Source organism: Drosophila suzukii, chromosome 3 (assembly GCF_043229965.1).
Source record: "Drosophila suzukii chromosome 3, CBGP_Dsuzu_IsoJpt1.0, whole genome shotgun sequence".
In the NCBI taxonomy this organism is placed as follows: domain Eukaryota; kingdom Metazoa; phylum Arthropoda; class Insecta; order Diptera; family Drosophilidae; genus Drosophila; species Drosophila suzukii.
Genome location: NC_092082.1, coordinates 76,763,745 through 76,789,805, shown reverse-complemented (window position 1 = coordinate 76,789,805; position 26,061 = coordinate 76,763,745). Strand labels below are relative to the sequence as shown.

At 42.2% G+C, this 26,061-nt stretch overlaps 9 protein-coding genes and 1 long non-coding RNA gene across 27 annotated transcripts in view; 5 read left to right on the top strand and 5 right to left on the bottom strand.

Moving 5' to 3' along the window:
• The window catches only part of Mical (Molecule interacting with CasL), a 45,933-nt gene extending 38,749 nt beyond the window's left edge, over nt 1–7,184 (bottom strand). For all 16 annotated transcript variants that reach the window (XR_005014517.3, XM_036818171.3, XM_036818172.3 and 13 more), the window contains exons 1-3: nt 7,067–7,184; nt 6,284–6,310; nt 1,374–1,450 (exon numbers count right to left, since the gene is read on the bottom strand). The gene's annotated coding sequence lies outside the window, so the exon portion shown is untranslated. The remainder of the gene's footprint in view (nt 1–1,373; nt 1,451–6,283; nt 6,311–7,066) is intronic.
• Nucleotides 7,185–7,707: 523 nt separating this feature from the next.
• On the top strand, nt 7,708–9,190 carry LOC108013908 (superkiller complex protein 8). The gene is made up of 5 exons (XM_017079912.4): nt 7,708–7,839; nt 7,897–8,191; nt 8,335–8,573; nt 8,631–8,818; nt 8,879–9,190. The coding sequence occupies exons 1-5, from the start codon at nt 7,837–7,839 to the stop codon at nt 9,150–9,152; spliced, it is 999 nt and encodes a 332-aa protein (XP_016935401.3). The 5' UTR covers nt 7,708–7,836; the 3' UTR covers nt 9,153–9,190.
• On the bottom strand, nt 9,180–10,100 carry LOC108013909 (protein NDUFAF4 homolog). The gene is made up of 4 exons (XM_017079914.4): nt 9,854–10,100; nt 9,697–9,788; nt 9,394–9,640; nt 9,180–9,335 (listed from the first exon to the last, which is right to left on the bottom strand). The coding sequence occupies exons 1-4, from the start codon at nt 9,996–9,998 to the stop codon at nt 9,208–9,210; spliced, it is 612 nt and encodes a 203-aa protein (XP_016935403.1). The 5' UTR covers nt 9,999–10,100; the 3' UTR covers nt 9,180–9,207.
• A 38-nt stretch (nt 10,101–10,138) lies between these two features.
• Nucleotides 10,139–12,255, top strand: mtTFB2 (mitochondrial transcription factor B2). The gene is made up of 4 exons (XM_017079893.4): nt 10,139–10,706; nt 10,759–10,898; nt 10,957–11,273; nt 11,330–12,255. The coding sequence occupies exons 1-4, from the start codon at nt 10,226–10,228 to the stop codon at nt 11,754–11,756; spliced, it is 1,365 nt and encodes a 454-aa protein (XP_016935382.4). The 5' UTR covers nt 10,139–10,225; the 3' UTR covers nt 11,757–12,255.
• LOC108013911 (uncharacterized) lies at nt 11,827–13,368 on the bottom strand. 2 transcript variants are annotated; one of them, XM_070995659.1, is made up of 4 exons: nt 13,277–13,367; nt 13,085–13,232; nt 12,454–12,556; nt 11,827–12,386 (listed from the first exon to the last, which is right to left on the bottom strand). In XM_070995659.1, the coding sequence occupies exons 2-4, from the start codon at nt 13,202–13,204 to the stop codon at nt 11,995–11,997; spliced, it is 615 nt and encodes a 204-aa protein (XP_070851760.1). In that variant the 5' UTR covers nt 13,205–13,232; nt 13,277–13,367; the 3' UTR covers nt 11,827–11,994. The 2 variants fall into 2 exon arrangements, with proteins under 2 accessions (XP_070851760.1, XP_016935405.3); XM_017079916.4 differs by having other exon boundaries at nt 13,085–13,368.
• A 599-nt stretch (nt 13,369–13,967) lies between these two features.
• On the top strand, nt 13,968–16,399 carry ohgt (E3 ubiquitin ligase component cereblon). Its single transcript, XM_017079947.4, has 5 exons — nt 13,968–14,123; nt 14,195–14,482; nt 14,546–15,203; nt 15,262–15,764; nt 15,828–16,399. Exons 1-5 carry the CDS (start codon nt 14,102–14,104, stop codon nt 16,133–16,135), a joined length of 1,779 nt encoding a protein of 592 aa, XP_016935436.3. The 5' UTR covers nt 13,968–14,101; the 3' UTR covers nt 16,136–16,399.
• Fancl (E3 ubiquitin-protein ligase Fancl) lies at nt 16,389–18,159 on the bottom strand. Of its 2 annotated transcripts, XM_070995578.1 has the most exons (4): nt 17,748–18,159; nt 17,583–17,677; nt 16,540–17,539; nt 16,389–16,478 (listed from the first exon to the last, which is right to left on the bottom strand). In XM_070995578.1, the coding sequence occupies exons 3-4, from the start codon at nt 17,269–17,271 to the stop codon at nt 16,440–16,442; spliced, it is 771 nt and encodes a 256-aa protein (XP_070851679.1). In that variant the 5' UTR covers nt 17,272–17,539; nt 17,583–17,677; nt 17,748–18,159; the 3' UTR covers nt 16,389–16,439. The 2 variants fall into 2 exon arrangements, with proteins under 2 accessions (XP_070851679.1, XP_016935437.4); XM_017079948.4 differs by having other exon boundaries at nt 16,540–17,526; nt 17,583–18,159.
• A 103-nt stretch (nt 18,160–18,262) lies between these two features.
• Nucleotides 18,263–19,240, top strand: Npc2e (Niemann-Pick type C-2e). Its single transcript, XM_017079950.4, has 3 exons — nt 18,263–18,344; nt 18,651–18,758; nt 18,815–19,240. The coding sequence occupies exons 1-3, from the start codon at nt 18,278–18,280 to the stop codon at nt 19,147–19,149; spliced, it is 510 nt and encodes a 169-aa protein (XP_016935439.4). The 5' UTR covers nt 18,263–18,277; the 3' UTR covers nt 19,150–19,240.
• A 948-nt stretch (nt 19,241–20,188) lies between these two features.
• LOC139353063 (uncharacterized) lies at nt 20,189–20,997 on the top strand. The gene is made up of 2 exons (XR_011604194.1): nt 20,189–20,309; nt 20,366–20,997. It is a non-coding gene; the product is annotated as an uncharacterized lncRNA (long non-coding RNA).
• Nucleotides 20,515–21,272, bottom strand: Npc2d (Niemann-Pick type C-2d). The gene is made up of 2 exons (XM_036818208.3): nt 21,164–21,272; nt 20,515–21,103 (listed from the first exon to the last, which is right to left on the bottom strand). The coding sequence occupies exons 1-2, from the start codon at nt 21,252–21,254 to the stop codon at nt 20,676–20,678; spliced, it is 519 nt and encodes a 172-aa protein (XP_036674103.2). The 5' UTR covers nt 21,255–21,272; the 3' UTR covers nt 20,515–20,675.
• Between the last annotated feature and the right edge of the window lie 4,789 nt (nt 21,273–26,061).

Here is a 26,061-nt window from a genome sequence, read left to right as displayed (position 1 = left end):
ATGAACTGGGCATGTCTATGGAAACATCAATATTTTTTGTGGCCGGGACCTTTGGCCGTAAATAGCTCGAAACGCATAAACATACTCGATGTATGCCGCAATTTGTGTTTTGTATATGTTTTGTTTGTTGTTTGAGAGCCCAAACCACAGTTCAATAAACCCACCACAAAGCTAATTACAATCCCCGGCAAAAAAAAAACCGCGCCAGCAACTAAAATTAAAATTTAGCTACAAAATAATATATGAAAAAACGAAAATAGTGGTTTTGTTTTGATTTTTTTCTGACAAATTGTAAAATTAATTGCACATAAAAGAGCCACAGAATCCAATGTGGAGGGTAAGAGGGAGAACTCTCTCTAGATCGCTCTGCGTAATTAAAAATATAAATGAAATGGCAATTGAAGAGCCGAAATACAAATGCCCCATGCAATCAGCTTTCTTCACGCTAAAATTAGCAGCCGCCGCAAAAAGCAAAAACCCAAAAATAAAAAATAAAACGAAAGAAGAAAGAGGCAGAATACATTTTACACAAATTTTCCACCGATGAAAGTTTTCCCCTTTCATTATTTTTCGGCTCGTGTTTATCGAATCTGTTAGAGATGTTTAGATTTAAATTTCTTGTTGAGAATTCTATTTTCCCCCCGAGGCCCACAAGCCGTGAAAAATGGGTGGGCTATGCTGTGGGTGGTGCCTCAATCAATTTGAATAAATTGAGAAACTGCAGCTAGAAATTGAAATTGAAACTGTCAAAGCCAAATGCTGTGGGATAATTAAAAATAGTTCTCGCCGGGTTTCGATTTCGAATCTCGATTCTTGCCGATTGTCGGATTCGTCGATTCCCCCAGTTCGATTGTATTATTGTCCCAATAAACTTTGCCCTTTTCAAGTTGGCCATAGGCCAATAAAAGACAACTTTTCATTGGGTGTCGAGCAGCGTTTGCCAATTAAAAATGCATGAGGCAGGGTTATGAGGCAGTCGAAATGGCTGGTCAGGATTGATAGTCGAGTGCAGGTGGGCACAACTTAGAAATCCAGGTGCACCTGACGCTCGAAATTGATCATAAACTATATCCGCCAGCGGAAACGGAAACTGTCTTGTAGTATTCGACTATTTTAAGCTTTAATTATCCATAGATATTGCCAGTTCTAACTCCAAATATATTTCCCAAAATTGCATCGTAGCTGATAGAACTCTATATAGCCCCCTATCTAATCTAGTCTAAATAAATCCCCCTACCAAAAACCAAGGCCATTCTTGTCCAACAGCAATTATCAGTCCCATTAAATGTGTCGCTCTTAGTCACTGACATATGCCAATCTACGCTAATACGTATATGACTTTAATATATAATTATACATTTTGAACAACTCACCTTAACAAGCTATTTTGCTGGCCGAAAACATTTGTGGTGGGAAGGCGAAATATATGATTGCTTATGGTTTTAGTTCACTGAAAACAGAAAGAGGAAAAGGCATCGATTAAATTCAACATAATTAACACTTGGCTTAAACAAACTAATATGAAGAAGATCATTAATAGCACCGAGACATCTAGAATTATATTTTCTAAAAAAATTCTTATTTAAATATCTAGAATTTCTTTAAGTGGAAAAGCGTATTAGTTGATATTCTGATTTGGGATCTAACTCATGGCTAAAATACGTCCTCTTTCGATACCTGACTGTTGAGAATAATTAGGGAAAGTGAATCATGTGGTTGGGACCAAGCTACCACTAGTTTGTATTACTTTGAAACTGCACAAAAAATATACGGGTACAATTGTATCTGTAAACAACGAAAATATTCCCGCTTTTAAATTAGAAGGGGGGCACATCCGGCGACTGTCGAATTTCGGAATGTGCCAATGACATGAGCTCCATTTAGAAATATCTGTTTATGTTTACTGCCCAATTGCTCCGTTCCCCGACTCTCGGTGCGATCAAACATTGTCGCCTGTCAGCACTTTGAATTTGCATTGAAGAGCCAATGTTTTGTTCACTGCCATTAATTGGCCTTCGCTTTTGACTCCGGGGAATGGAGCATGCAAATGCAATTTGTTTGGTTGATTTCAATTGAAAAATTGCAAACCATTCGGGGGGTCTGTTTGCATGGAGATTCAAATCAATAAATCGCACAAAGTGTTTAGTCAATAAACCACTTGCAGTTTCCAGGAAGACAAGGGTAAAAAGTGTACTCCAGCTAAAGCTTTGTTTGTTTATATACATATTGAGAATATAATATATCACTAAAAGTTATCGGTTGTAATTAAAGTACGAACATTAACCTAATTACATTGGCAATACATTTTAAAAAGACTTCGAGTAATGTATGATTCAGCGAAACAGATATGCAAGATCAAGTCTTCTCACTTGTTTGAGAAGAAACGTTCTTGAAATCAAATAGGAACGTTCAAAATCAAGAAGAGAGTACTCTCAAGTTTGATTATCAAGATATGGCAATCTTAAAATAGAGATGAAAGTAGTTTCGATATCGTATTTCGAAAGTCTCGCAAAGTGAGAACACTTTATCTCAATTGGGCCTCCTACTGAAATCGAGAGAACCGTTTTTTTCTGAGTGTATGTAAATTGTACACTGTACACCTTGTACACACCCTAACGAACTTATTTTTTAACAAGATATCAGAATTACTTGGAATTAGGACACGAAATTCGAGGAACTCCTACACTGAGTTATATTGCTTCGGGATAATCCCCAGTGTTCGCCCCCTTCAAAGGTAAACTTCTTGGGAAATTGAAAAACTTCTAGGTGGAAATGCAGTGCAGCTTTTGTATATGAAACACATGAGCTTCAAACAAACCCCTAGAAATGGAAGTATAAATATGTCGAGAAGGTGAGTGAGCCGTGCTAGAAGCTGTCGAAGCGTAAAAACTTAATCATATTAAGAGCTCGCAAACCGGCTCCTAAACTTGGTCTAGAAGGCAAAGGGCTGATTAAACGATAGATGGATGAATGAAACGAACTCGGGTGAGTGGATGGGATGAGTGCCTGAGTGAATAAACCAAGTGGCTAAATGAGCAAAGTTAATGCCTGACTGATTGGCTGGCTGGCTGGCTGAAAAACTGGAAAATCGAGGCTCAAATTAAAAATCCAAACACCGGCACAAAGGCGGGCGTAACAAAAGTAGCATGTTGTATGCACATATGTAGTTGTCTCAACTGAATTATAGACAAGCAAATTCTTATTCACCGGAGCAGCGAACTTTTGCAATGTGAAAATGCACATATAACAAAGCGAAAAGCAACTCATCGCAACAAAGGAGCTCACCCACTTGGGTCATGGTCATCGTGATGACGGCCATGTCTGTCAGCTTTTTAATTAATAATGAAACTCCTTCCCAAAAAAAAAAAAGTAAAGAAAGAAAGAAAAGCTTGAAATTGAAAACGAACAGTGGACACTTTGATGATGTATTTTTGATAAATTGTGAAAGTGCCCGGCCCAGACGACAGCTAATTGACGCCCAAAAACTCCCCAACTCTAAGCCCACCGACCAAACCCATTTTCCCAACCGCGCGGCATATGTGGCGATTATTAAAGTGGCGATAAAAATGCGATTAATAACACACAAAAGCCTATCAACGTGAAAGGCCAACAAAAAAAAAAAAGCACAAATGGCAAATGTGAAAAAAAAGAAATCGTATTGGCGAGGAAAAACTGAATGGTAACCTCTAGTGTCTGCAAATAGATAAACAATTTTACGCGCTCTCTTCGACTTCAAAAGAAATTGGTCGTATAACTAAAATATAGGTAAAAGTAAGTGAAAAAGAAGCCTGTCCTTGGCCGCAACTTTATCTAATTTGTTGTTATTTTATCAGTCTCACAACACATTGAACGATATCAATTTCCCATTTATGGGTTAATGGGGGAGAAAGGCCGATAGATAGGGAGGAGTTCCTTCTCGGGTTTCGTGTCCCGAGGGAGTAATGTATGATGGCCTTTCAAGTGCTTCGCAAATGAGGAAGACCCTGCATTCCTTGCCCCTTTTCACTTGCAATTGTTAACACATTGCGGTCATAAAAATGCACTTTATGGCATTCCAGTAACAAAGGTCAACTGCGTTGCAGTTGGTTTAAGTGCTGCGTAGGGGTTTACAAAAACGGGGAGTGTTTTACAGCTGAAACACACGTTCTTACTAAGCCACACTTTCTTGTTGGAACTATGTTTTAATTTAATATATAAAGAATATTCTTAGGAATTTAACTGACAGAGATAAATGATATCTTCCTGATCCCACATATTTGTAAAGGGGAAAAACCAGTTACATTTACACTCTAACCAACATATGCTAATGACCACTGCTATTACCATTAACGCCTCTTGAGAACCAACGTCCATAAATAGGGCCCCAAAGCGAAATTGCTAATGAAAATATTTCACACAAAGCACACTCATAACAAATGTCACACTCTAAACGTGTCCCCTAAAAACGAGGTCCCAATTAGAGCCCAAATTAGGTGTTTTCCGAGGCCGAGACTTAAAATAACATTTCAGCCCAGTAAAAAGTCATAGAAGACCGCAACCCCCCAACTTTGATAATGAACATTTGCTTAAAAATAGCAATACCACCTATTATCTTATCTCTGGATTTAAATACTCTTTCGACCATGCGATCGGGCCAGAAATATTTATGCAGTCAAGCAAAAAGTTTTGGGGCGGCAAATTTGCTTTCTACTGGAATCCAAAGAGTGCTTTTCCATTGTTCTTGTGCTTTTGCCCAGTGCAATGTCATGACTTGACGCCATCGTATTTTCTCCGTTGCCTTGATTGGTGTAAAGAAAATTGCCCTGCCAGCAGAATGCGATCTTGGAAGTCAATGCTCCTACATACTCTCGGGGTTCAACGAATGGTGATTATTCAAGCGATATTGTTATCAGAGGATGTTCATGATTGCGCCTCACTTGGGATTCTCTTGGGATTCTGATCCCTAAAGAATGGATAACCCATACAATGGGATTCAAGGGGTTTTAAGCCTCCACTTTATAGAGATTCTACAATATATTGCATACACATATAATACAATATTTAAATTTTTAATAGTTGTTTCGATTATATATATAATATCTTATTATTATAATATTTTATATTTGATTTCCTAACAACTAGATCAAACTTATACCCATTTGATTCGCTTTGCACATGGTAGTTTCTTGTAATTTGTTGCATTTCTTTGAAATAATGTCAAGGCTAATGGCATTTTTGTGCTGGTTTGACAATAATTTCCCCTACCCAACGCTTTCTTGTTTGGCTCACAATTTTTTTGGGAAACTTCGACGCCTGTCATTGTCGGCAGGGGGCCGCCCCGCCCCCTGGGACACCCCTTACAATGATGTCATATCACACAGACTCAAATTGCTCCAATTTCGCCCCTTGCTTTTGACTTTGTCACGCTTTTCCCAGCGAGCGCTTTTCCACACTTGACTTCGCATTTCCCCGCATCTCAGATCCGCTTTTTCCCACCTCAACTAATAACTTTGTTTGTTTTTCATCCATTTTCCGAGTGCATTTCGCTTGGGCTTTGGCTTTTTCCTCACTCTGCCACTGTTTCAGTTTCTTTTTGTGCCTGCCCTGGATTTCCATTTTGTCGTACTTGGTTTTTGCGCCGCTTTTCCAACCGATTGTGAAAAGTTTTGCACTAATGGCAGCTGTGAAATGCATTTATGTTTATGGTCTAGTTTTTGCATTCTTTTTTTTTTTTGTTTGGGCGCTTCTGGAGCACCTCTTAAGGGCAAACATTTATTCTTATCCTCCAGTCACATTAGTGCGAAGGCTAAGAGCAAATATGATGGGTTGGCTAAGAAAGAATGGATGGTGCAGGGGGACTTAAGAACCTTTAACTCTACTGGTGTTATGACCGACTTCCCTTCTAAGACCCTACTTTCCATTTCTTGTAAAGAATTATAGAATTAATAGACACATATTCTTTGCAATTCTTAAAATATGTTTTTATTTAGTTTTTGTTAATAGTTAACAAGATAATATACTAACAATACTCATGCATAGATATCACTTTTAAGGTTTCAGACAAATTGATGACTTTCGAAAGGGATTTAATACTTTTTAAAAAAGCTTGAATGTTTTTGAAAGTTGGTTAAATACAAAAGGTCTATAGGTACCAATTTTATTCTAGCTATGGAGTAAAATAGATTAACCCTATCTGGGCAGATGAAACATATTCTACCATGTGTGATATAATTAACATAAAATTTAGATACGATTACATAAACATGCAAATCTTCGTATTGTAATATATCAACTCGAGACTCACCTTGAGATTTTACAGATACAACTGGAACTGTTTGATTTATTCGAAGGGGTTTGCATATATCATTTTGGAAACGGCAAATTGCGATTATAATCGAAAAAAGACAAGAGGAAGAGAAGAAGAATATGAGGAAAGGCGATATTAGAGAGATAAAGTTGCACGCGAAAACCGGTTGCCGTTATTGTTTACACCAAATCGGAAACGAAGTTGTGGGGGCAGGCGCGAATATAGATGTTATATGGAGGGGAGAAGTAGAAACTGGGTGGAAAAGGGGGAAGGGAAATGGGAATCAATAAAACAAACACACCACGAAAAACACATGGAAAGTGCAGCATATATGTATTTCTTCTATTTTATTTCGGTTTAGTGCACAAATAGGCGAGTCCTGCTGCCATAAAAATGAATCATTCATTCGCTTTTTGATTTTTTACTAGAGATATGATATGGGAGATAAATAATATGCTGCTGCATTGGGCACACACACACACACACGCCCGCCCCCACGCACACACACGCACACGAGGCTTCACTGTGAAAGTTTATTAATATATTCCAGACACGCGGATCCATAGAGGAAAATAATACATATTCGATTCACGGCGGCGACGACGGAAAAAAGAGAGAACTGAAAAACAGAACACACGCGTTGGTCCGTTTCTTTGTTTTTTATTTTATTGGCGGCGGGCTGGGTCCTTATAATGCACTATATCCGCATTATATAACCGCGCACTGGTAAATCCGGGCATCGCTGCACCGTGGGCCAACTTAATTGCACCCGTCACTTACACTTTTTTCGCTAGTCGAGTCGCTTAGATCTCGCGTCCGAGTCGTTTGGTGATTTGTTTTTTAAAACGCGACGTTCGTTAGAGGTGGCGAAACTTCGATGGAAACATCGATGCATCGACGTTTTTACAATTTTAAGAAACATCGATGTTTCTTGGCGACTATCGATGTTTTTGACACATCACTAAGGAAGGATAAAAACGTATTTATATTGTAAGTTATTAACTTTATTTATACATTAAGATCCAAAAGAAAAGTTTGATGAATAAGCTAACCTCCAGAGTTGATCTCCCAGAAGTTAATGATTCTTTGAACTTTTGATTTGCGGAACAAAGCTTTTGTTTATTCGTTTTAGCTTAAGCCATAAAAGTAATTTTACTCTCTTAGTTTATTGAAAACAAAAAAAAGTTTACCATCGATGTTACTTTGATGTTTTTTTGAAAACATCGAAGTCTTCACCTGCAAATCCGTCGATAGTTCTGTTCACGATAGTTAGTTTCACATTCCTACACTCAGTCTGAAATTAATTCCAGATCTAAATTTTATTTAATAAACAAAAAATTTTAATTTTTAATTAAATTTAAAACTGGATCTTACTCACTCTTTAATATTTCATATTTTAATATTGGCAATTTCAGTGCAATGATCACTGTATTCCTGTTCGTGCCCATTGTACATTGTTTTCAACACTGTTTTTGAGGCTGACAGATATGAAGTTATCGATAACATTTTGAGCCTTTCGCATAAAATAAACATTTTTCCGGCTTTTTAAAATGGTAAGTGTAAATATATAAGGAAGTGTGGCGTTTTCACAACCTCCATCCCTCCGCAAGTTCTCGCTGCTGCACAAGGAGGAAAATGCCCACGACAATGCGCTGTGGACCTGCACTTGGGGCCGCGACACCGCAGATCCGGATCCGGATGACGCGGGCACGGAGCCCGAGGAGGAGAATCCCTTTGACTTCGACAAGAAGGAGGCGCGCCCCAAGGATTTCATAGTCACCGGTGGTCTGGATGATTTGGTAAAGGTGTGGGATCTGCGGGAGGACAACACCTTGAAGCTGCGCCACAAGTTGAAGGGTCATGCATTGGGAGTCGTCTCCGTGGCCGTCAGTTCCGATGGACAGAGTAAGTTTAATGGTTCCAAGAGAAGACAAATAACATGAGGATTAAATCCAGCGATTCCTGATTCTTAATCACATGGATTTTTAAAGCTTGACTCCCTTTTAGAAATATCTTAACAAATCCCATTCTAATTTCCCTTCATTTAGCCATTGCCAGCAGTTCGTTGGACTCCACCATGTGCCTTTGGGATGCCCGTTCGGGCGACAAGAAACACCTGCTCACATTCGGACCTGTTGATCTCTGGACTGTGGGATTCTCGCCCTGCAACAAATACGTGATATCCGGTCTAAATGATGGAAAAATCTCTATGTACAGCGTGGAAACAGGAAAGGCAGAGCAGACACTAGATGCCCAGAATGGCAAATACACGCTTAGCATTGCCTACGTAATGTTTACCAAGTGAAAATCCTATTTTCCTATACTTAAAAGTGAACTATTGCAGAGTCCGGATGGCAAGTACATAGCCAGTGGAGCCATCGATGGAATCATCACTATATTCGATGTGGCGGCGGGCAAGGTGGTTCAAACTTTGGAGGGTCATGCCATGCCAGTTCGCAGTCTTTGCTTCTCACCCAACTCCCAGATGCTGCTGACCGGTTCCGATGATGGGCACATGAAGCTTTATGATGTGTAAGTTTCTACGCAGCTTAAGAGAATGACAGACAGTACTAATGTACTATTCCTTTACAGAACCCACTCAGATGTTGTGGGTACCCTTTCCGGCCACGCCTCCTGGGTTTTATGCGTTTCCTTCTCCGAGGATGGCAAGCACTTTGCCAGCTCCTCCAGCGATCGCAGCGTCAAGGTCTGGGACACCTCGGAGCGCAAGTGCCTGCACACTTTCGCCGATCACTCGGATCAGGTGTGGGGCGTTCGTTATAGTCCGGGAAACGACAAGGTGGCCTCAGCCTCCGAGGACAAATCCCTGAATATATACTACTGTCCACCCAATGCCATTGTGTGATTCCCATTTCGTACAATAAAGCGTGGGTTAAAAACAAAAAACAAGCGTGATTTATTTACGGATTGCCCTCAGAGTTTGATTTAACCCGCAGGAGCGGCTGCGTGGCTTGAGTTAACATCGTGTCCTTGTACTTCTGGTCGGGTATGTACATATTGAAGGTTTTAAAGTAGTGTAGGATATTTTCTGGGGGAGTAGAGATTAGTCTGGCGTACTTAGACGGTATTCCTTCTAGAAATCTTACCAACTAGGGGCTCTTTGAGCTTGTACTCGTTGGCTATCTTGTTGGCTGGCCAGTTTTCCGGATCCAGCTGGTGGTCATTGATGAACTTGAGTGCCTGGCGCAGTGTGCAATGTCCAGCGCTGATGCGCGTGGGCTCCAAGTAGCCATACTCGAAGTCATCCGGCGTTTTGCGCTCCAGGGGCAGAGGTCGCTGCTCCGCCTTGTCCGCCGCCGCCTCCGCTGCCTGGCGCTCCTGCACCCGCTTGATCTGGGAAATATATAAGGTATTATTCCTCGAAATAACTCGCGGCCACATCAACTCACAAATCGATCCTGCGAGGTTACATAAACGTTTTTCAAACGCCCGTCCAAGCTGGAGTCCTTCAAGTTCAGTTTGTCCACGAACTTGGGATCCACTGTGGGGGAAAAAACAATTATTAAATTTGTTCTATTGTTCCTATTAGGTACTTTTATAATTCACATTCCAAGGTGCGCTCCATGTCCCTTAAATTGGAATCGAATTTGGGTGCCGGTGTGGGCTTTTCGCGCTCCAGGATGCGATGGGCGCGATTCTCGACATTGAAGCGATTCACCCGCCGGGCCACCATGGAAACCACCTGTCCCATGCCGAAGTTGAGTTTTATTTACGTTATGCTGTTGAAAAATTCACGTGAAATCGAGGAAGCCGAAAAAATAATGAACATAACCAAGCAGCTGTGATTTGTTTTGATAACAGCTGATTTGTTATCGATAAGTGTTGTAAAACGCCCACGAACAGCTGTTGGTTGTAAACAAACGAAAAGTTAACTTTACCTTGATTTCCACTGATTTTGTTTAATAAAAAAATCGAGATATGCTGCCCCTGCGATGCAGTTGGTCCCTGGCCAGGGCCAACTATGGCACCAAGGCCAGAAAGGAGCTGTTGGCTCGCTATAGCGGCGAGTTCCCGGAGAAGCTGCTCAACCGGAAGCAAAAAGTGCCCTCTCACATGTATTTGGCGAATGCCCAGGCTGCCGAAAGGATTAGCCAGTACCTGGAGCCCCATTTCCAGAGCTCCGGTTGCGACACTGTAATGGAAATCAATCCCGGCGCGGGACACTTCACCCGGCACCTGCTGGACAGGGAATCCCAGTTCCGTAAGATAATCCTGCTCGAGAGCATGGATCACTTTATGCCCAGAGTTCAGGAGCTACATACCCTCTATCCGGAGCGTGTGAAGGTGCACCACGGGGATTTCGTGAACCTGTGGAAGCTGGTCTACATGGACAAAATTGACGGAGGCTCCAGAGTGGCAGATCTCCTCAATGATGTGCCCCAGAAAGCATTCACAGATGGTGAGCTTATATGATATCTCCTTAAGTTACCACTAACCTTATTTTCCTGCAGATGTCAACATGCTTGTCTTCGGCGCCGTGGGCTCCTATCCCTTCTTCAAGCATTTGATCAACTCGCTCATTTTTCAGACCAGTCTTTTCAATCTCGGACGCTGTGAGATGATCCTCGCTATACCGCCGCCCATTTACATAGTAAATACTCCAAATGTTCCTTTAAGGATCGCTAGTATCTCACATTTCCTTCTGTCAGCACCTCACCTGCAACAATGAGATTGGTTACCTCATTTACCGCTCGACCAGCGTGCTATTCCAGATCCTCTTCGAGCACCAGTTCATTGCCAAGGTTCCACGCGAGGATTTCCTGCCTCAGCAGACAGCCTTCAGTCCCACGAAGGGCAGCAAGTTGGTCAAAGTGCGATCCATCAACCCGGAGTACCTGTACCTGGTGAAGTTTTCACCGCGCCGTAATCTCCACGAGCTATGCCAGTCCCAGGATCTACCCGCCCTCTGGTTCTTCATAAAGCAGAACTTTGTGAGCCGGCGAAATAGGATAATACCCAATTTGGAGTAGGTAGCCAAAGCAAAACCGTAGGGCTTTTAATTCAAGATTATTATTTCTGTAGAAAATGGGTGCCTGGCTGTGGACCGCGACTGATCATAAATCCGCATGCCTCTGAATCCGTGAAGCCCACCTACCCGGATGAGTCGCCCAAAAAGCTGCCGCAGTACTCGTGCCAGAGCACCTCCATGAGCACCAGGAACTACTATCCGGGCATTAACATCTACACCCAGTTCGGAGATCTCCGGCCTAGTCAGATGCTGACGCTGTTCAGTCAGTTCCGTCAGTGGCCCGAGTACGGCGAGAGCTCCTTCCTCGCCTCGCTGGAAAACGCGCTGCTCAAGCTGGAGACTGCCAATGATGAACAAAATCTAGAGGATGGCGTCACGTTGCCAGAGGAGGATGACGCCGAGGCAGATGAAATGCTCGAGGAAGAAACCCCCGAACCCGCCACACCTCCCGCCAAGAGTCGCAGGAAAGCCAGTTCGTAGTTTTGGATGGTACACACGTACTTCCTTTAGCTTTTAGCTGTTACAAAACACATACATACAAACCCCGCCATAATTTTGAGAAATGGTCTTTATTGGAATGTAATCCGAAAATCATAGTGAACCTGTTTTAAACATTGAACAATTTCGAAACCCTTTACTGGGATGTACAGCACCAAACGGAAAACACACATAATAGGCACCTTATTGTTAAACAATTTATATCTCATGTTGTAATCCTCTAGGAACACTTTCCTTGGGCCAAAAGACGACTGCCGCGGGCGCACTTTTCGGCCAGCTCGATATAGTATTCCGGCGGAGCCTGCTCCGGCGTGTCCGATATGCGCGTCTCCAGTTGCACCGAAAGCTTCACACAGTCGACCATCAGGTTGGTGGGATTCACGCCGAGCACATAGGTTGCCTCCTTGTAAGGGCAGGGATTCTCCTCGTTCTTGGTGTTGCCGAACTCGTAGCACGTTTCGCGAATCATGAAGTGTCCGTCCTTGGCACATGGATTACGTATGCACTCTGGAATAATCCGCTCCTTGTAGAGCACTAGCATCTGGCCAGGCTCACAGGGTCCCTGCCGGTAGGCCGGATAGCAGCCATCGGTCTCTGGGTAATAAAGAGTGGCTAGGGGAAGTACCAAGTACAGAGATTATTATGTCATCGCCGCTGAAGATCTATTATGGCTGCTCACCTGGCGCGCAGTCGCAGACCCAGTCGTTTTGCTTTTGCTGGTCCCCCGGATAAAGAAGCTGGTGCTTGGGGCATCGGGCTGGGGAATAGAGTGGCTTGCGACCCTGGAGAAGAGAAGAATGCGGAGACGGATGAGGGAGCCGTTTGATTGATTATTGCCGATGCGTCGTCCATACTCTACCAAGAAGTCCTAATATTTGGTAATTTTTTTTGAAAGATATTTTAAAAATTTAAATGTTGTAAACTTTCTATTTTAATAAATGTGAACAAAATTATTCCAACCCGAAACTTGTGTTCTGTTGATACTTTATAAATGATAATAATGACTTTGTTCTAGTGATTTCTCTTCATTTCTTGGAAGTTAAAACAAATTTATAAAAATATAAACCTTTTTAATTTTATGGCTTGTAACACCAAATTATCTGTACTTACAGAGTGTTTTTGCAAAAATATTTTTAGATGGGTTTTGGATTGAAAAGCCTGAACTTTAAACTTGGTAAGAAAAATGGAACCTGTTGTATTGGGAAGGGTATTTATAAGCTGGGCTTTTCTAGTTCCAGCTGGCTTTGCTCTCCCAGTTTGGGGTTTGTTATCATGGACCGTCGAATTGGTTTGCTCTGTCTGCAGCTTACCGCTAGATTGGCCTTCTTCTTATCAATGTCTTGATCCTCGACAAAGGCGATTTGGGCGCGTGCCACTTTCCCAATGAGCGCAAAGATCACAACGATCAGCAAAAGTCGCGTATTGATCATTGTTCAATCTTTCGCTCTCTCTCTCGCTCTGTTTTGATCAACGGGTATGCAAAATCGACGATGCCGGGGGCTTTACGAGATAACAAAGCGCGACTTTCCTCGGTTTCACTTTTAAAATCCGCTTACAACCAACTGCGGCGGAGATCGGCTTCAAACTCAGATGGCCATAAAATTCGCTCTGGGATCTTTTGGAAAAAAAGCTTTAAAGCTGTTTGAGCTCCATCAGCTCTGCCAGTTTGGAGGTATTTTGAGGTGACTCAAAAGAACCTGAAATTCAGCTGCAGGTTTATGGAAATCTTCCCGGAAAGAATCTAAAAATGATTTCAATGTTCTTCTGAAGAAGCTGATTTTTTAAAAATATCCATTCATATTTCAATACCATTCAAATATGGTCAAAAAATCAATTTAATATGTCAGAAATATCAATTTGTAAATTTTAAATTGTATGAATATTTTATCTTAGCAACACAAAATGAATTAATCAGTCTTACGAAAATTAGAAAAGTTTACTTTTAGCAATTTGTAGATTTTTAAAATATAGTAAATAAACATTTTCAAAACCATTTAAAAAAATATTACACAAAAAAAATATTAACTGCGCAGTATTTACTCTAAATATTTTCTTATTTCACAGTTTTTAAAATAATTAACTGTGTTACCCTAAGTGTCAAAACTTCAGACAAGAAATTGTTGTAAAAAATATTTTACGATTTTCTCGCGCTAAACTCACCACAAAATTTGAATAATATGGTGTTATCAGCACTGGCCTTCAGTTAAGCAATCGCTCCCTATCGATAAACACCCATCACCATTTTCCTTTGTCAAAATAGAAAAGTAAATAAATAAAAATTAGATTCACCTGCGAAACGAAGCAGCCACACACACGGAACGGCTCAAATGGACGACGAGGAGACCTCAGGTGAGTGTGGTGACATCGAATCACTCAAATGATGCATCAAGCTAATATGCTGCCCATTTCAAACTGCGCAGAAATCAATTCTGTGCACGGGGAGGATGCAGATGTGCAACGGGAGGAAGATACACACACACAGGGGTTCCAGGATCAGCAGGTGGAATCGGTGGAGCAAGCTTGGAACGATGCAATAGAGGACGAGCACTCACCGCTGGTGGAAGACGCTTTCGGGGATCCACTGGCCATCGAGGAAGACGGGAATGCGGATGCACAGCATGCCATGGAGGACGCTTTGCAGGACGACACCGCCAGCGAGGGCAGTCATCCCAGCAGCGACATGTCCCTGGAGAGTCCAGGAAGTGAGGGTCAGTTGGCTTACAGCTTTGGTTTTCCACAATCCCACTAAGCACCCACTTTCCCCCACCTAGATGACTCCGATTTGGAGCGCCTGCCGCGCTGGATTATTCCCCAAAACCGCCTGCGCTCCGCCGTCGATATGATGGTTTCACAGGCTCGCAACCGGGATGGCGGAATCGCCGCCCTGCTCAACCGGGACAACTTCCTGCAGCGCGTGCGCAGCATGGTCTTTAGCCAGGAGCGACGACGCAGTCGCACCAGCGAGGATACCAGCCAGGAGGCCACGGATCAGCCAGACGATCACCCGGCGGCACCACCACCACGTCCGCCGATAGACATTGAGCTGGAGGAGGGAGTGCGCTTCGACACCAATCTGGCAGCTGAGCACTCCTACTTCGGCAACCATCTGAGCCGCGTACCCGGCGTTGACTACTTGGAGGTGGGCAGCACCCACCACATGCTCATCTTTCTGCACCAGCACATCCTGTTTCCCGGCGAGGTTTTACCCTTCATGATCGACGGCCGAATGTTCGACGAAGATATGCCCGGCCTGGATGGCTTGATCTTCGGCGTGGGCTTTCCTTTAATGCAGCCGCCGGAGGATAACCCCCATAAGCTGTACGGAGTAACTTGCCAAATCTACGAAAAGGGCGAAAGCGGTCGGGGATTGGTATTCTACAAATCCCGAGCACTACAGCGCATTGTCATCAACTGTGGTGATATACAGGGGTGAGTGGTTTTGCAACCCATTTGATAATGTCCTTTTAACATCCTGAAATCCTTTCAGCCCACCGCAGTACATTGCCCGCAATCCTACTAGCAAGTGCTTCAGCAAGGTCAAAATATTGCCGGAGTACTTCCTGCCGGAACCACTTCAATCCGTTGATATGGGATCAATGGCCAGGTTTCGGGATATTCCCTCTATGCGCGACAAATACCAGAGGTTCCAGCTTGCCAGCACTCCCTGGCCGGCTGAAGCTTGTCAAGAGTACTCCTTCGCTGCCATTGTGGAGAGCGCTCGCCAGAGGCTAGAGACCCAGAAGATAGACACCATGCCAAAATGCCCCATTCAGTTGTCTTTCTGGCTGGTGCGGAACCTCCACCTAACCGAAAAGATGATGCGTCTGACCTTTCTCACGGACTCGGTAAACACTCGCCTCCAATTGATTAAGAGCACGTTCCAGGACGAGTCGCTATTCTTCTGCCGGTATTGCAATAGCAGCCTGGCACACTGCTCGGATCTCTTTGCCATGTCCAAGCACGGTGTGCAGACACAGTACTGCAATCCAGGTGAGGGATCAATCCAATTGGATCCATTAAATATATATTGACTGCAACAATTCATATTCGCAGAGGGCTACATCCACGAGACGAACACCGTGTACAGGGTGATGTCCCACGCCATCGGCTACAGCGGCGAGCCGTCCACCAAGTTTAGCTGGTTCCCCGGCTACCAGTGGCACATAATCCTGTGCAAATTCTGCGCCCAGCACGTCGGCTGGGAGTTCAAGGCGGTGCAGCCCAACCTGACTCCCAGATTGTTCTTTGGCTTGGCCGGCTCAAGTGTGCGAATTGGAAAGGCCAGCGAGAATACGCCGGTTAATGGCAGCACGTATGTGGTGCGCAACATGCTGCGGCTGATCTCCAACGAGATGGAATGAGGCTGGCGCGTTGTGAAGCGATTCAGCTGCCAACTCTGCTGCTGGCGTCGTCCGGAGAACAATGCGGTCCACCAAAGGGGGCCTGTTTAATTCGTTTCACAACCACATTTTAGCAGAACCCACGGCGATTTAGGGCGTGGATGTAAACCGAAAGATTGATCTACATATGAATGCATATATGTTCTTTAGTTGAAGTAAATTATACCTAATTGATATTTAAGATTATTTGAAACTAAAGCTTCTCTGTAATAAGTTACTCTTAAACAGTGGCTTTTATTATTTAAATGGGATCGCTATACAATTTTCAATCATTAAGAAGAGCCGCAAAAGAGGTAGACAATTTCTGGAAAAGATTAAACGGACGTTTTAGGAATTTATCAATAATAAGCCGTAGGAATACTTACCGCCTTACAGAAGGGACACAAGCCAAAGGAGACCTCCAGGAAGGTCTTGCCCTCCATCAGCGTCTGGAACCACTCTTCCAAACAGGCGGCATGACACTTGAGAACACATTTGGGATTGTCACAGGAGACGAGAGGCACATCGCCATTATCCAGGCGATAGACAAAGCAAATGTTACAGCGCAACTCCTCGTTATCCTCCTCATCCTGTTTGGGGCCATCAGAACAGTCGGGCATGGGGAAGTAGCACAAGTCGAACATTCGCAGCAGGTTCTTGTGGATGTCCAGCTCGGAGTCCCAGTTGCCCAGGCCATCGCTGAGTACGTGACGCAGTTGGGCCACCTCATTCGTGGGCCCAATGATCTTCAGAGCCATGGATGCGATGCAGGCGAAGGGATCAGTGATAGTCAACTTTAAATAGACGCGTTCCTTGAGGGGAAACACCCGTGTGTTGTGCTTGGTGGTGATGGGCGACGGCTGGAGCACATGACATAGCTCGTCGATGTCCATGAAGTTGTCATAGAAGGGACGCAGTTCCTCCAGGAGTTTGCGGAAAAGGACTAGGACCTGCTCTAGTGTTCCAGCACTCTTGGTCAGTATTTCACCCAATGGTACGCATTCTGGAAGGCTATGATCTTTCACGCGTAGGGAGGGAATCTCCAGCTCCAAGTAATGCTGCTCAAAGTCGCTGAATTCGCAGATACGAAGAAGGGTGCAGTCGTCATCAATTAGCATGCAGTACTCCTTGGGTTTGCACAGGTCTAGGATGTCGGAATAGACGTCCCCCTGCTGCTTTGACGTTGTTGGGACTTTCTTGGCAGGAAGAATCTTTCCCAGATTGTCCAGCAAGTCCTCCAGCAGCCAGTCATCCTGTAGCTTAAGGTTATCCGATGTATACAACTTGTACACCACGCCTTCCTGTACATACAGCTGCAAACCATGAAGAGCTGGGTGGTGGGGTAAGTAAAGCCTGATGTTACGCCAGATTTCCTAGATTAAAGGACTATCATTACATTGGCGGGAATGTTTAGAGTACTCTTACTTACCTCACTGCAAATAACTCCTCTTATATTGCAATAACCACTTGGATTAAGTTCCGCCGTCAAGCCAGGGTACTTTAGCAGCAGGAGACGCTTCACATCTACTTCCCCAGTGTCCATTATAACATTTTTTTGGCTAAGTTAAGCTTTATACATATATCTTTTGTTTACCTTTTTTTGAACTCCCTTAGCTAGAGATGGTCCTATTCCGATGGCCTCGATTGCGCCAATCGAGATCGATAACGAACTAATCGCCGGCTAATTTGAATTTGAATGCTCGTCGGAATAAAGTTTAAAATTAGAGGTTGATATAACCAATTTAGCGGGCTTTTCCCACTTTGTTTACATATTAACCCCATAGCTGCATTACCGGCTATTTAGCCATAACATTGCAGTTTCGACTCTCACGACTTATCAGCCAAATTTACGTTATTTACTGATTCGAATCGACAGTGTTTGCTCTTCGTTAGAGCACAACACCTGCGGGCCTCACTGTTTTCTTTTGTAACACCTGCGTGGCGGCCCGTATCAATAGCCTGATAAACTGCTCTCTCAAACCGTTAATCATCGCTCGGACACGGGCTATTTAAGGCTCTCCACCTGTCCTATCAATTCCATTCACGGCTATCATTCCGGTGCGCGCGTACTCAATCTATTTTCTATTCTTCAGACCAAAGATTAAAGGAGTTTCCCCGAGAAAAATGCTGAAAATCGTTGTAACTTTGACTTTAATTCTGGCCACAGTCAGTGCCACCACTGTCCAGCAGTGTAAGTAGCTTAATTTCCTCTTATTCGGTCACTAGGACATCTTAAACTTTGAACTTGGGCTCTAAATAGCTTTGTCTATTAAAGTTGCTTAATGGTTTTAAATCCTATACTGGTGATTCATTTCACAGCATAATCTCTGTGAAATGCTAAAAACTATTGCCGAAAATACTTCTGTGTGGAAATAAAACTCCTCAAGAGTATCTCTCGGCTAAGTTGATATGGCTTATCAGCCTGTGCCTGCTAATCTAGTCTTTATGTTAAAAAACCATAGCCTACTTATAAGCTCACCTGTTGATTTTCTTTCAGGCAAAAACAAGCCGTTTCCACTGAGTGTGAATGTTCAGGATTGCGAAATACCACCTTGTGTTGTATATAAAGGATTATATGCCGTGATGGAGGTGCACTTCCTGGGCAGTAAGTTGAAGGTTCTATATCCATAGGTACACACTTCTTACCTCGATCTCTTACAGATAAAAATAATATCAAGAGCATCACGGCCAGTACAACGGCTAAAGTATTGGGCATGAATCTGCCATATGCACTGCCCGAAGAGGTTTCCAATGTGTGCATAAATCTTTTGTACGGCGCCATCTGTCCCATCGATAAGGACGAGGATGTCGTCTATAAGTTCAACTTCTACGTGGAGCCTTCGTTCCCGGAAATCACGGCGGATGTCACTGTCACACTGAACGATGCCCAGAACGAACCGATCGCCTGTTTTGTGGCGAGCTGCAAGATCCGGAAGGGACCCACTGCAGTGCGGGACGAATACCTATTGGACTGGACGAACCCCAATTCCCTTTAATCCGACGATGTACTCAACTCCACCGATTTGGTCCGACTGAATGTTCCCACTTATTTGCAAATCAATAAACTCAAAACTTTTGCAACGATAACCGTATTTGTTTACCTTGACGACGTCACGGATTCCAATGTACCCGTTCAATCAGTCGTCGGAATAACACGTTTCTAGGCCCGCCGATTAGATACCCACCCAAACTTATTTATAAACAGTCATCTGTGACGTTGTTTTTTTTTGCACCGAAAGTCCAGTAATTTATTTCCACTGATTCAGTGGCAAAGTTACCAATAAAGTCGTCGTGATAAACATTTATTGGCCGCCCGAAGATCGACCATATGGTCAAAAGTTGGCGCTCCGAGATAAGGCGCTAACCGTCTTGCTGGGTGCAACTGTACACTTGGAGCAATTCTACCTAAAAACACTATATTTTCTGGGAACTATTTTGTGGAGATTATTAACGTGATTGCGGATAGATTTAATCATAATGAGAAGTGTTTCCAAAGAACGTTATCACTTATGCGCACTTTTTGTGGGGTTATTCCTAAAGTCCATACAGTCTATTTTTAAGCTACATTAATATAATTTATGTTACAATATTTTGACAATACTATATTTAACTGGGAATACTATTTTGGATACATGGATTACTTAATTGCTAAATTTACCCTTAAATTATTTTATGAGCACATAATATTTCATAGGGTTTTTCCAGAAGTCCATGTAGAGTATTTTAAAAGTAGGTTAATATAAATTATGTTATTATATTTTGGGAATACTATATTTAACTGGGAATACTATTTTGGATATATGGATTACTTAATTGGTAAATTAAATAAAATAGTGAAAGGCTTACTTAAATTAATTTAAGAACACATAGTATAGGACATTTGTTAAAATATCCAACTTTAAGTTCAGCATTAAAAAGTATTATTTATTACATTTTTGGTTTATATTTTTGAATCTTTATAGATATATATTTATATAATTACAATTTTTATAGTACTTAAGAGGCTTTTTTTTTTAAGCCTAGGTGACCCTGATGTTTTTTACAGTGCAACCCACGGTGAATATAAATCAGATAATGTGGGTGAGTGTCGGGCTATGGGAAACGGCCGTTGATAGCCCGGTACATTTCTCTTCTTCTTCGCATTTTTCTTGACCAGGTGTGTTAAAATAATCAGACTCGAGATTTGTGAATTATTATTTGATTCGATTATAGCTATTTGGCCACTTGAGTTCACACCTTAATGGCTGCGTGGGCAGATAGCGCAGGTGGCCAATAGAATGCCTTGTAATACAAGTCTTAAAAATACCAGACGCCGAAGTTTGATTTTGTTTTTCCCAACCCAGGAGGAATAACTTAAGATGTACTTAGGAAAACCACCCTCATATGTGGGGGTAAAGCTTTTAAAATTTTATTAAAAATTCATGAGACATCGTGGCTGAGCTCAGCGATGGATTTTTGAAAAATAAAACCAATGGTATATCACAGTAATGTAAACCAATTGCTGAATAACGTCGCCACAACTTCAGTTGAGATAATCCAGTTCATAGACCGTATTGCCGCCATTGCCCTTGACCACCTTGATGTCGCACACGAAGCACGTGGCAATCTCCTTGTCCTGATCCACCAGATAGATCTCGATCTTCACGCCGATCTCGGGATATTCTCCGATGGGAAAGCTGAACAGATAGGACACATCCTCGGTGGCATATAGTGGGCAATAGGCGCCGAACTGGAGATTTGGACAGACGGCAGCCACATCTGCGGGCAGTTCATAGGGCACCGTGATGATTCCGAGGGTAGTGGCCTTCACCAGTGTTGTCAGCTCGGTGATGTACTTATCCACGGCAAAGTCGATCTCAAATTCCTGGGTCGATCCCTTGACGATTTGGCATGGTGGAGTCACGCAGTTATGGACACGCACCTCCAGCGGAAAGGGTTTATTTCCAGAGCCTAAAAGGGTATTAGTATTATAAAGATGGGTATTATGAATTCTTTGGTAGTTCCACTTACATCGCTTTACCTCCGTGGCGGGATGCTTCTGCTGGGCTGCTACCAGCGAAAGACATCCCAGTGAGATCAGAACCAACGCCTTGACTAGCATGTTTCTCAGTTCGAATTGATTTCGGCCAACGGTGCCCACTTCGTTTTTATAGCCAGATCCGAGCTGTTTCTCGGCTAAAACGATCGGATTTTACCTATCTAATCGAGGGTCTCTAATTTCACTCGAAATTGATTTAAGATAGGCGGTTTTTTGTGGGATCAAAAGGTTTCTGCTACGACACCTCCTAAGTCTCATACTCATAATGGATAATACTACTATAGCTGTAATTTTAAGAAAAAATATAACATAGTAACAAAACCAATTAGACAATTATAACCAGTCTAAAAGGTTAATAGGATTTTAACTAAAAACCAAACTACCCTTATGTTATAAAGATGAAAATCACCCAATAATTAGATATATCTTATCTGCGTACTTAAACAAAGACCTTGCCAATACCAATCTGTACATCAATTCACATCATTAGAGCCGCAATCCGAATGGATCGTAAAATTATGAAATCGGGCAGCAGCATTTTATCACTTCATCGGCAAGTTCACGGGACCCTGGAACCACAAAGGAACGGTCCAAAATAAATCCCAGAGCACTCCGCAGGCAGGCCACTAAGCCTCTGATGGCAATGGAAAAACCCACAGACATTTGTGCCTCGGCCAAAGCCACTGACAATGGAACTTCTGCGGGGCAGGAAAATGTGCGAGTATAAAGGAAACGGACGAAGAGTAAGCTGGAAAGTATAAGACCCCCTCTGGAACTCCACCCACCCAGCACTCAACGGTTGGCGAATTTGCCAAAAGGTAAGAAGAGTGTGGTGAGATTGAAGAGTTCTGGGACTTCGGAATCAAGTCTACTTGGAAACATTAAATATTTTAAACTCATGAGAAATAATATTTTTTTAGCACTCGAAAAATCGTAAAAAGTTTAGTAAATAGATATAGAAAAACTGGCACTTTAATAACAAATATTTCATGTGTAACCAGACTTCAGGAAATTAAAGAGTTCTGGGATTTTCGGATCAATTTCATTTTGATAATGGGTGTACAATAAGTAAACCACAATTTTTAGTAACGTTTAATATTTATAGCTCATTCAAAATATTATTTATAACATCTATAAAATAAGTGTATCTTAAAAAAGTATACACTGAAAAAATATATATTTATTATATTGATATATATTATGCACATTTTGTACTCCCAAAACCTAACATTATGTTTTTTTGGATTTAAAAATATATAATTCATAACCATTTTTTTTTTCCAACATATTATTAGCTACCCTCGGCAATATTTTGCAACATTTCGGATGGTTGGTGGTGACTTGCCATGTGGACGGCCTCAGCGCAGCATGAGATTTCCTCGAAATGCTTTTGAACTTGCCACCAACCCACCCCCTTTTTTTCGCCCGTCCAGGAACTGTCGTCGCTCCTCACATGTAATTGTTGTGACATTATTTAATATGTCAAAGCAATGGAAAATCCGGCAGGACAAAAAATATCCCCGACATACAGCCACACATGCCCGAAATGGATCTCAGGGAACCGCAATATTTGATTAGCATCAGGTTGATTCGGGAGTCCTGATACAATGATTTCGGAAATCTATTTTCGGTGTCGTCTAATGCAATTATCAGGGCCGGAAAATCTGATACCCGAATACTTTCGCAGGCAAACATTTCCACTTGGCTCGGCTTCCGTTTTGCACTTTTGGGTGTTCTCCATTTTTGCATATTCCCAAATGTATTTCACGGATGTTCAGCTTATCTTTGATGTGCCTTTTTTGCGGGGAATCAATAAGTGAGGGGGAAAAGCGGAACTAAGAGTTTGATTATTGATTATTTCGAGTCGAAAAGTAGGCAACATTTTTTACCTTTCTGAGCTTTTAGTTGAATAGACTGGTTTATGTCGACCCCCGCCCTGAAACCCTGCTGCCCGCTGCTAACTCAATTAGTTCATCAAATCAAGTCAGGCATTAAATGCCAGCGCCAAAGCCAAACAATTTGTCACGCCAATCCTGTGGCCTTTCCCCTGACAACCCATCAACCCAAAAAACCCAACTTCCCCGAACATTCAACTGTCTGTTCTATTTCAATTTGATATTTGTTTGCACGTAATTCAATACCAAACGACAAACTGACAAACTGGCGCGTCCATTGTGTCTCAATTAGGCGTCAATTTGATTTTCGTGTTGTTAATTTTTCATTAAATTTTTGGAACTGCCGTGTGTTGTCAATTAATAAAGGAATTTTCGGAAGGCCACGCCCAATTGCCCATGAACCCGTGCCCTTTTCCCCCCTCAACAGGTGCTGCCAAAGGGGTCAAAAACCAGTGCTGCCCATTATTATACCCTTTTGCCATCTTGTCTTTAAATATTTTCCTTATTTACAAACTTTTAATAAGCAGTGGATAATACAAATGGGTGACTACTTCAATATGATTATACCCGTTACTCGTAGAGTAAAAGGGTATACTAGATTCGTCGGAAAGTATGTAACAGGCAGAAGGAAGCGTTTCCGACCCCATAAAGTATATATATTCTTGATCAGGATCACTAGCCGAGTCGATCTAGCCATGTCCGTCTGTCCGTCTGTCCGTCTGTCCGTCTGTCCGTATGAACGCTGAGATCTCGGAAACTATGAGAGTTACAATACTGGGATTAGGCACGCAGATTCCTGAGATTCCTGCGCAGCGCAAGTTTGTTTCAGTAGAGTGCCACGCCCACTCTAACGCCCACAAACCGCCCAAAACTGTGGCTCATACAGTTTTGATGCTAGATAGAAAATTTTAACTGAAATGTTTTGTTCTCATCAATACCTATCGATTGACCTAAAAAAAAGTTTGCCACGCCCACTTTAATGCCCACAAACCGCGAAAACCTGTGTCGCCCACAATTTTCATGCTAGATAAAAAATTTTAACTGAAATGTATTGTTCTCATCAATACCTATCGATTGGTCCAAAAAAAAGTTTTCCAGGCCCACTTTACCGCCCACAAACCGCGAAAACCTGTGACGCCCACAATTTTCATGCTAGATAAACAAATTTAACTGAAATGTATTGGTCTTGTCAATACCTATCGATTGGTCCAAAAAAAAATTTGCCACGCCCACTCTAACGCCCATAACGCTTAAATCTGTATACCGCCGGTAGGTGGCGCATTTTAATCTCGCTTTGCTACTTGCATATCCCTATTTAGCTGAGTAACGGGTATCTGATAGTCGAGGTACTCGACTATAGCGTTCTTCCTTGTTTTTAAGATATTTTTGTATAAAGATAAATGCAAAATCTTTACGGAAATGGGGTTCCTTGGCAGCACTGGTCAGAACAACCCCTGCAACCCTGTGTGTAGTTACAACTATCCGAGTGCATTCAGCTGTTTGTATTTTAACAAGGAAAAATCTATGATTGCTTGTGGTCAACCAGGTGACCAACTGGCCTTGAGAAAATTTTTCCACACTTTCCACCTGGAAAATTTTCAAGCGTGGGGCTGTAGAGGGCGAATATTTCTCGCCTAGCTGCACCCTTTGATATCCCAGCACTGAAGTCTCATTTGGCAATAGCAATTTGCATATGCCGTCATGCAAAAATGTTTTTTATTAAATTTTTCCATCATGTTGAAGCCGGGCAGGGATGCTAATTAATTGCTCGGCGCCCCCTGAAAAGACTGTTCTGCTTTTGGCACTGTAATTAAGTGAATGCGAAACTCATGTTTCCCGAAATCCGGAGGTACATGCGTTGCAACAAGTTCTCTGTAGCTGTTGAGTAATTTTCCCCCAAAGTGTTGGCATTTAAGACCATGTCCTGCCCTTGTTCCCTCCTCACCTTTTCCACCTGGCAACGCAATTTCACCTGAGAAATGTGCCCACTTCGAGCGAAAAGAAGTTTGCTTAATTTGCATAAATATGTGCCGGTCGCTCTCAATTTCTGGCTGCCTGCGTATAATTAAATTGTTAGCTGGAAGCCTTGAGTTACATAATTTCAGAGTTCGGCCTTTCATCCATAATTCCGTTTCGGCATTGATGGATACCAAGTACAAGTCGGAATTCCAAGGAAAATGCCTAGTGGTTTCCCTGGAACTGCAAATAAGTTGGCTTTCAAAGGTAGATTGCATTGAAGTGATTGTGAAATGTGAGAACATGTTATTACAGAAATGGTTGTAAAGCTGAAAGTCTTTAGGTTAGAACAAAATGCATGTGAATGCATGAATGCGGCTTACATTTGACATTTAATATTAACTTATAACTAATCAAAAACGGAGAAATAATATTCTCATTAAATATTTTGCACTATATTCTAGATTTTTTAAATTTTTAATTAGAATAAAAAGGACCTAAACTTCGATTTTACTATGAAATTGTTTATAATGACGTAAACTGTAAATGTTAAATACTTTGATAGGTATTTTAAATATTGACATTGTATATAATTGATAAAATATCTTAACACTTCCACCCCTTATAGGCATAACCCACCCAAAGTATCCCCTGAATCTAAATTAAAACTTCATTACCGCTTAAATTAATTATAAAAATGCAAATTAAACAAATATTTCGGCCAATTGAATGCTCAAGTTCCCTACCCATCCCGAACTCCAAATCCGAAATCCCTGCAATCATTTACTCATTTACGCAGGAACGTAAACATTTTAAAATCAATTGCTGGCGGGGCGAAATCGCTTAGCTAATTTGCATATAAAACAGTTGAATTTGCGAACAAAATCAGGAAATATTGATGAAATTTGGGCACCCCTTGACGGCGGCTGCTGTTTTTTCGCCCTCGACAAGTCAAGTGGGTGTAAGAAATTGTGTAAAACTTGCTACAAATTGGCTATGCATATAAATTGATGTTAATG

Bases quoted from the DNA above. Each gene is read 5' to 3' on its own strand.
- ohgt (XM_017079947.4), top strand. From the start codon at position 14,102: ATGGACGACGAGGAGACCTCAG. The intron at 15,204-15,261 runs GTGAGTGGTTTT...AAATCCTTTCAG, and splicing joins AACTGTGGTGATATACAGGG to CCCACCGCAGTACATTGCCC. The intron at 15,765-15,827 runs GTGAGGGATCAA...TCATATTCGCAG, and splicing joins GACACAGTACTGCAATCCAG to AGGGCTACATCCACGAGACG.
- Fancl (XM_017079948.4), bottom strand. From the start codon at position 17,696: ATGGACACTGGGGAAGTAGATGTGAAGCGTCTCCTGCTGCTAAAGTAC. The intron at 17,527-17,582 runs GTAAGTAAGAGT...CCTTTAATCTAG, and splicing joins GAGGAGTTATTTGCAGTGAG to GAAATCTGGCGTAACATCAG. The intron at 16,479-16,539 runs GTAAGTATTCCT...AATCTTTTCCAG, and splicing joins TGTGTCCCTTCTGTAAGGCG to AAATTGTCTACCTCTTTTGC.
- Npc2e (XM_017079950.4), top strand. From the start codon at position 18,278: ATGCTGAAAATCGTTGTAACTTTGACTTTAATTCTGGCCACAGTCAGT. The intron at 18,345-18,650 runs GTAAGTAGCTTA...ATTTTCTTTCAG, and splicing joins TGCCACCACTGTCCAGCAGT to GCAAAAACAAGCCGTTTCCA. The intron at 18,759-18,814 runs GTAAGTTGAAGG...GATCTCTTACAG, and splicing joins GGAGGTGCACTTCCTGGGCA to ATAAAAATAATATCAAGAGC.
- LOC108013908 (XM_017079912.4), top strand. The intron at 8,192-8,334 runs GTAAGTTTAATG...CCCTTCATTTAG, and splicing joins CGTCAGTTCCGATGGACAGA to CCATTGCCAGCAGTTCGTTG. The intron at 8,574-8,630 runs GTAATGTTTACC...GAACTATTGCAG, and splicing joins ACACGCTTAGCATTGCCTAC to AGTCCGGATGGCAAGTACAT.
- LOC108013909 (XM_017079914.4), bottom strand. From the start codon at position 9,998: ATGGGACAGGTGGTTTCCATGGTGGCCCGGCGGGTGAATCGCTTCAAT. The intron at 9,641-9,696 runs GTGAGTTGATGT...TATATTTCCCAG, and splicing joins TAACCTCGCAGGATCGATTT to ATCAAGCGGGTGCAGGAGCG. The intron at 9,336-9,393 runs GTAAGATTTCTA...CTACTCCCCCAG, and splicing joins GCTCAAAGAGCCCCTAGTTG to AAAATATCCTACACTACTTT.
- LOC108013911 (XM_017079916.4), bottom strand. From the start codon at position 13,204: ATGATCAATACGCGACTTTTGCTGATCGTTGTGATCTTTGCGCTCATT. The intron at 12,557-13,084 runs GTAAGCTGCAGA...TCTCTTCTCCAG, and splicing joins AGAAGAAGGCCAATCTAGCG to GGTCGCAAGCCACTCTATTC. The intron at 12,387-12,453 runs GTGAGCAGCCAT...TACTTCCCCTAG, and splicing joins GGTCTGCGACTGCGCGCCAG to CCACTCTTTATTACCCAGAG.
- mtTFB2 (XM_017079893.4), top strand. From the start codon at position 10,226: ATGCTGCCCCTGCGATGCAGTTGGTCCCTGGCCAGGGCCAACTATGGC. The intron at 10,899-10,956 runs GTAAATACTCCA...TCCTTCTGTCAG, and splicing joins TACCGCCGCCCATTTACATA to CACCTCACCTGCAACAATGA. The intron at 11,274-11,329 runs GTAGGTAGCCAA...TTATTTCTGTAG, and splicing joins AGGATAATACCCAATTTGGA to AAAATGGGTGCCTGGCTGTG.
- Npc2d (XM_036818208.3), bottom strand. From the start codon at position 21,254: ATGCTAGTCAAGGCGTTGGTTCTGATCTCACTGGGATGTCTTTCGCTG. The intron at 21,104-21,163 runs GTAAGTGGAACT...ATACCCTTTTAG, and splicing joins CGCCACGGAGGTAAAGCGAT to GCTCTGGAAATAAACCCTTT.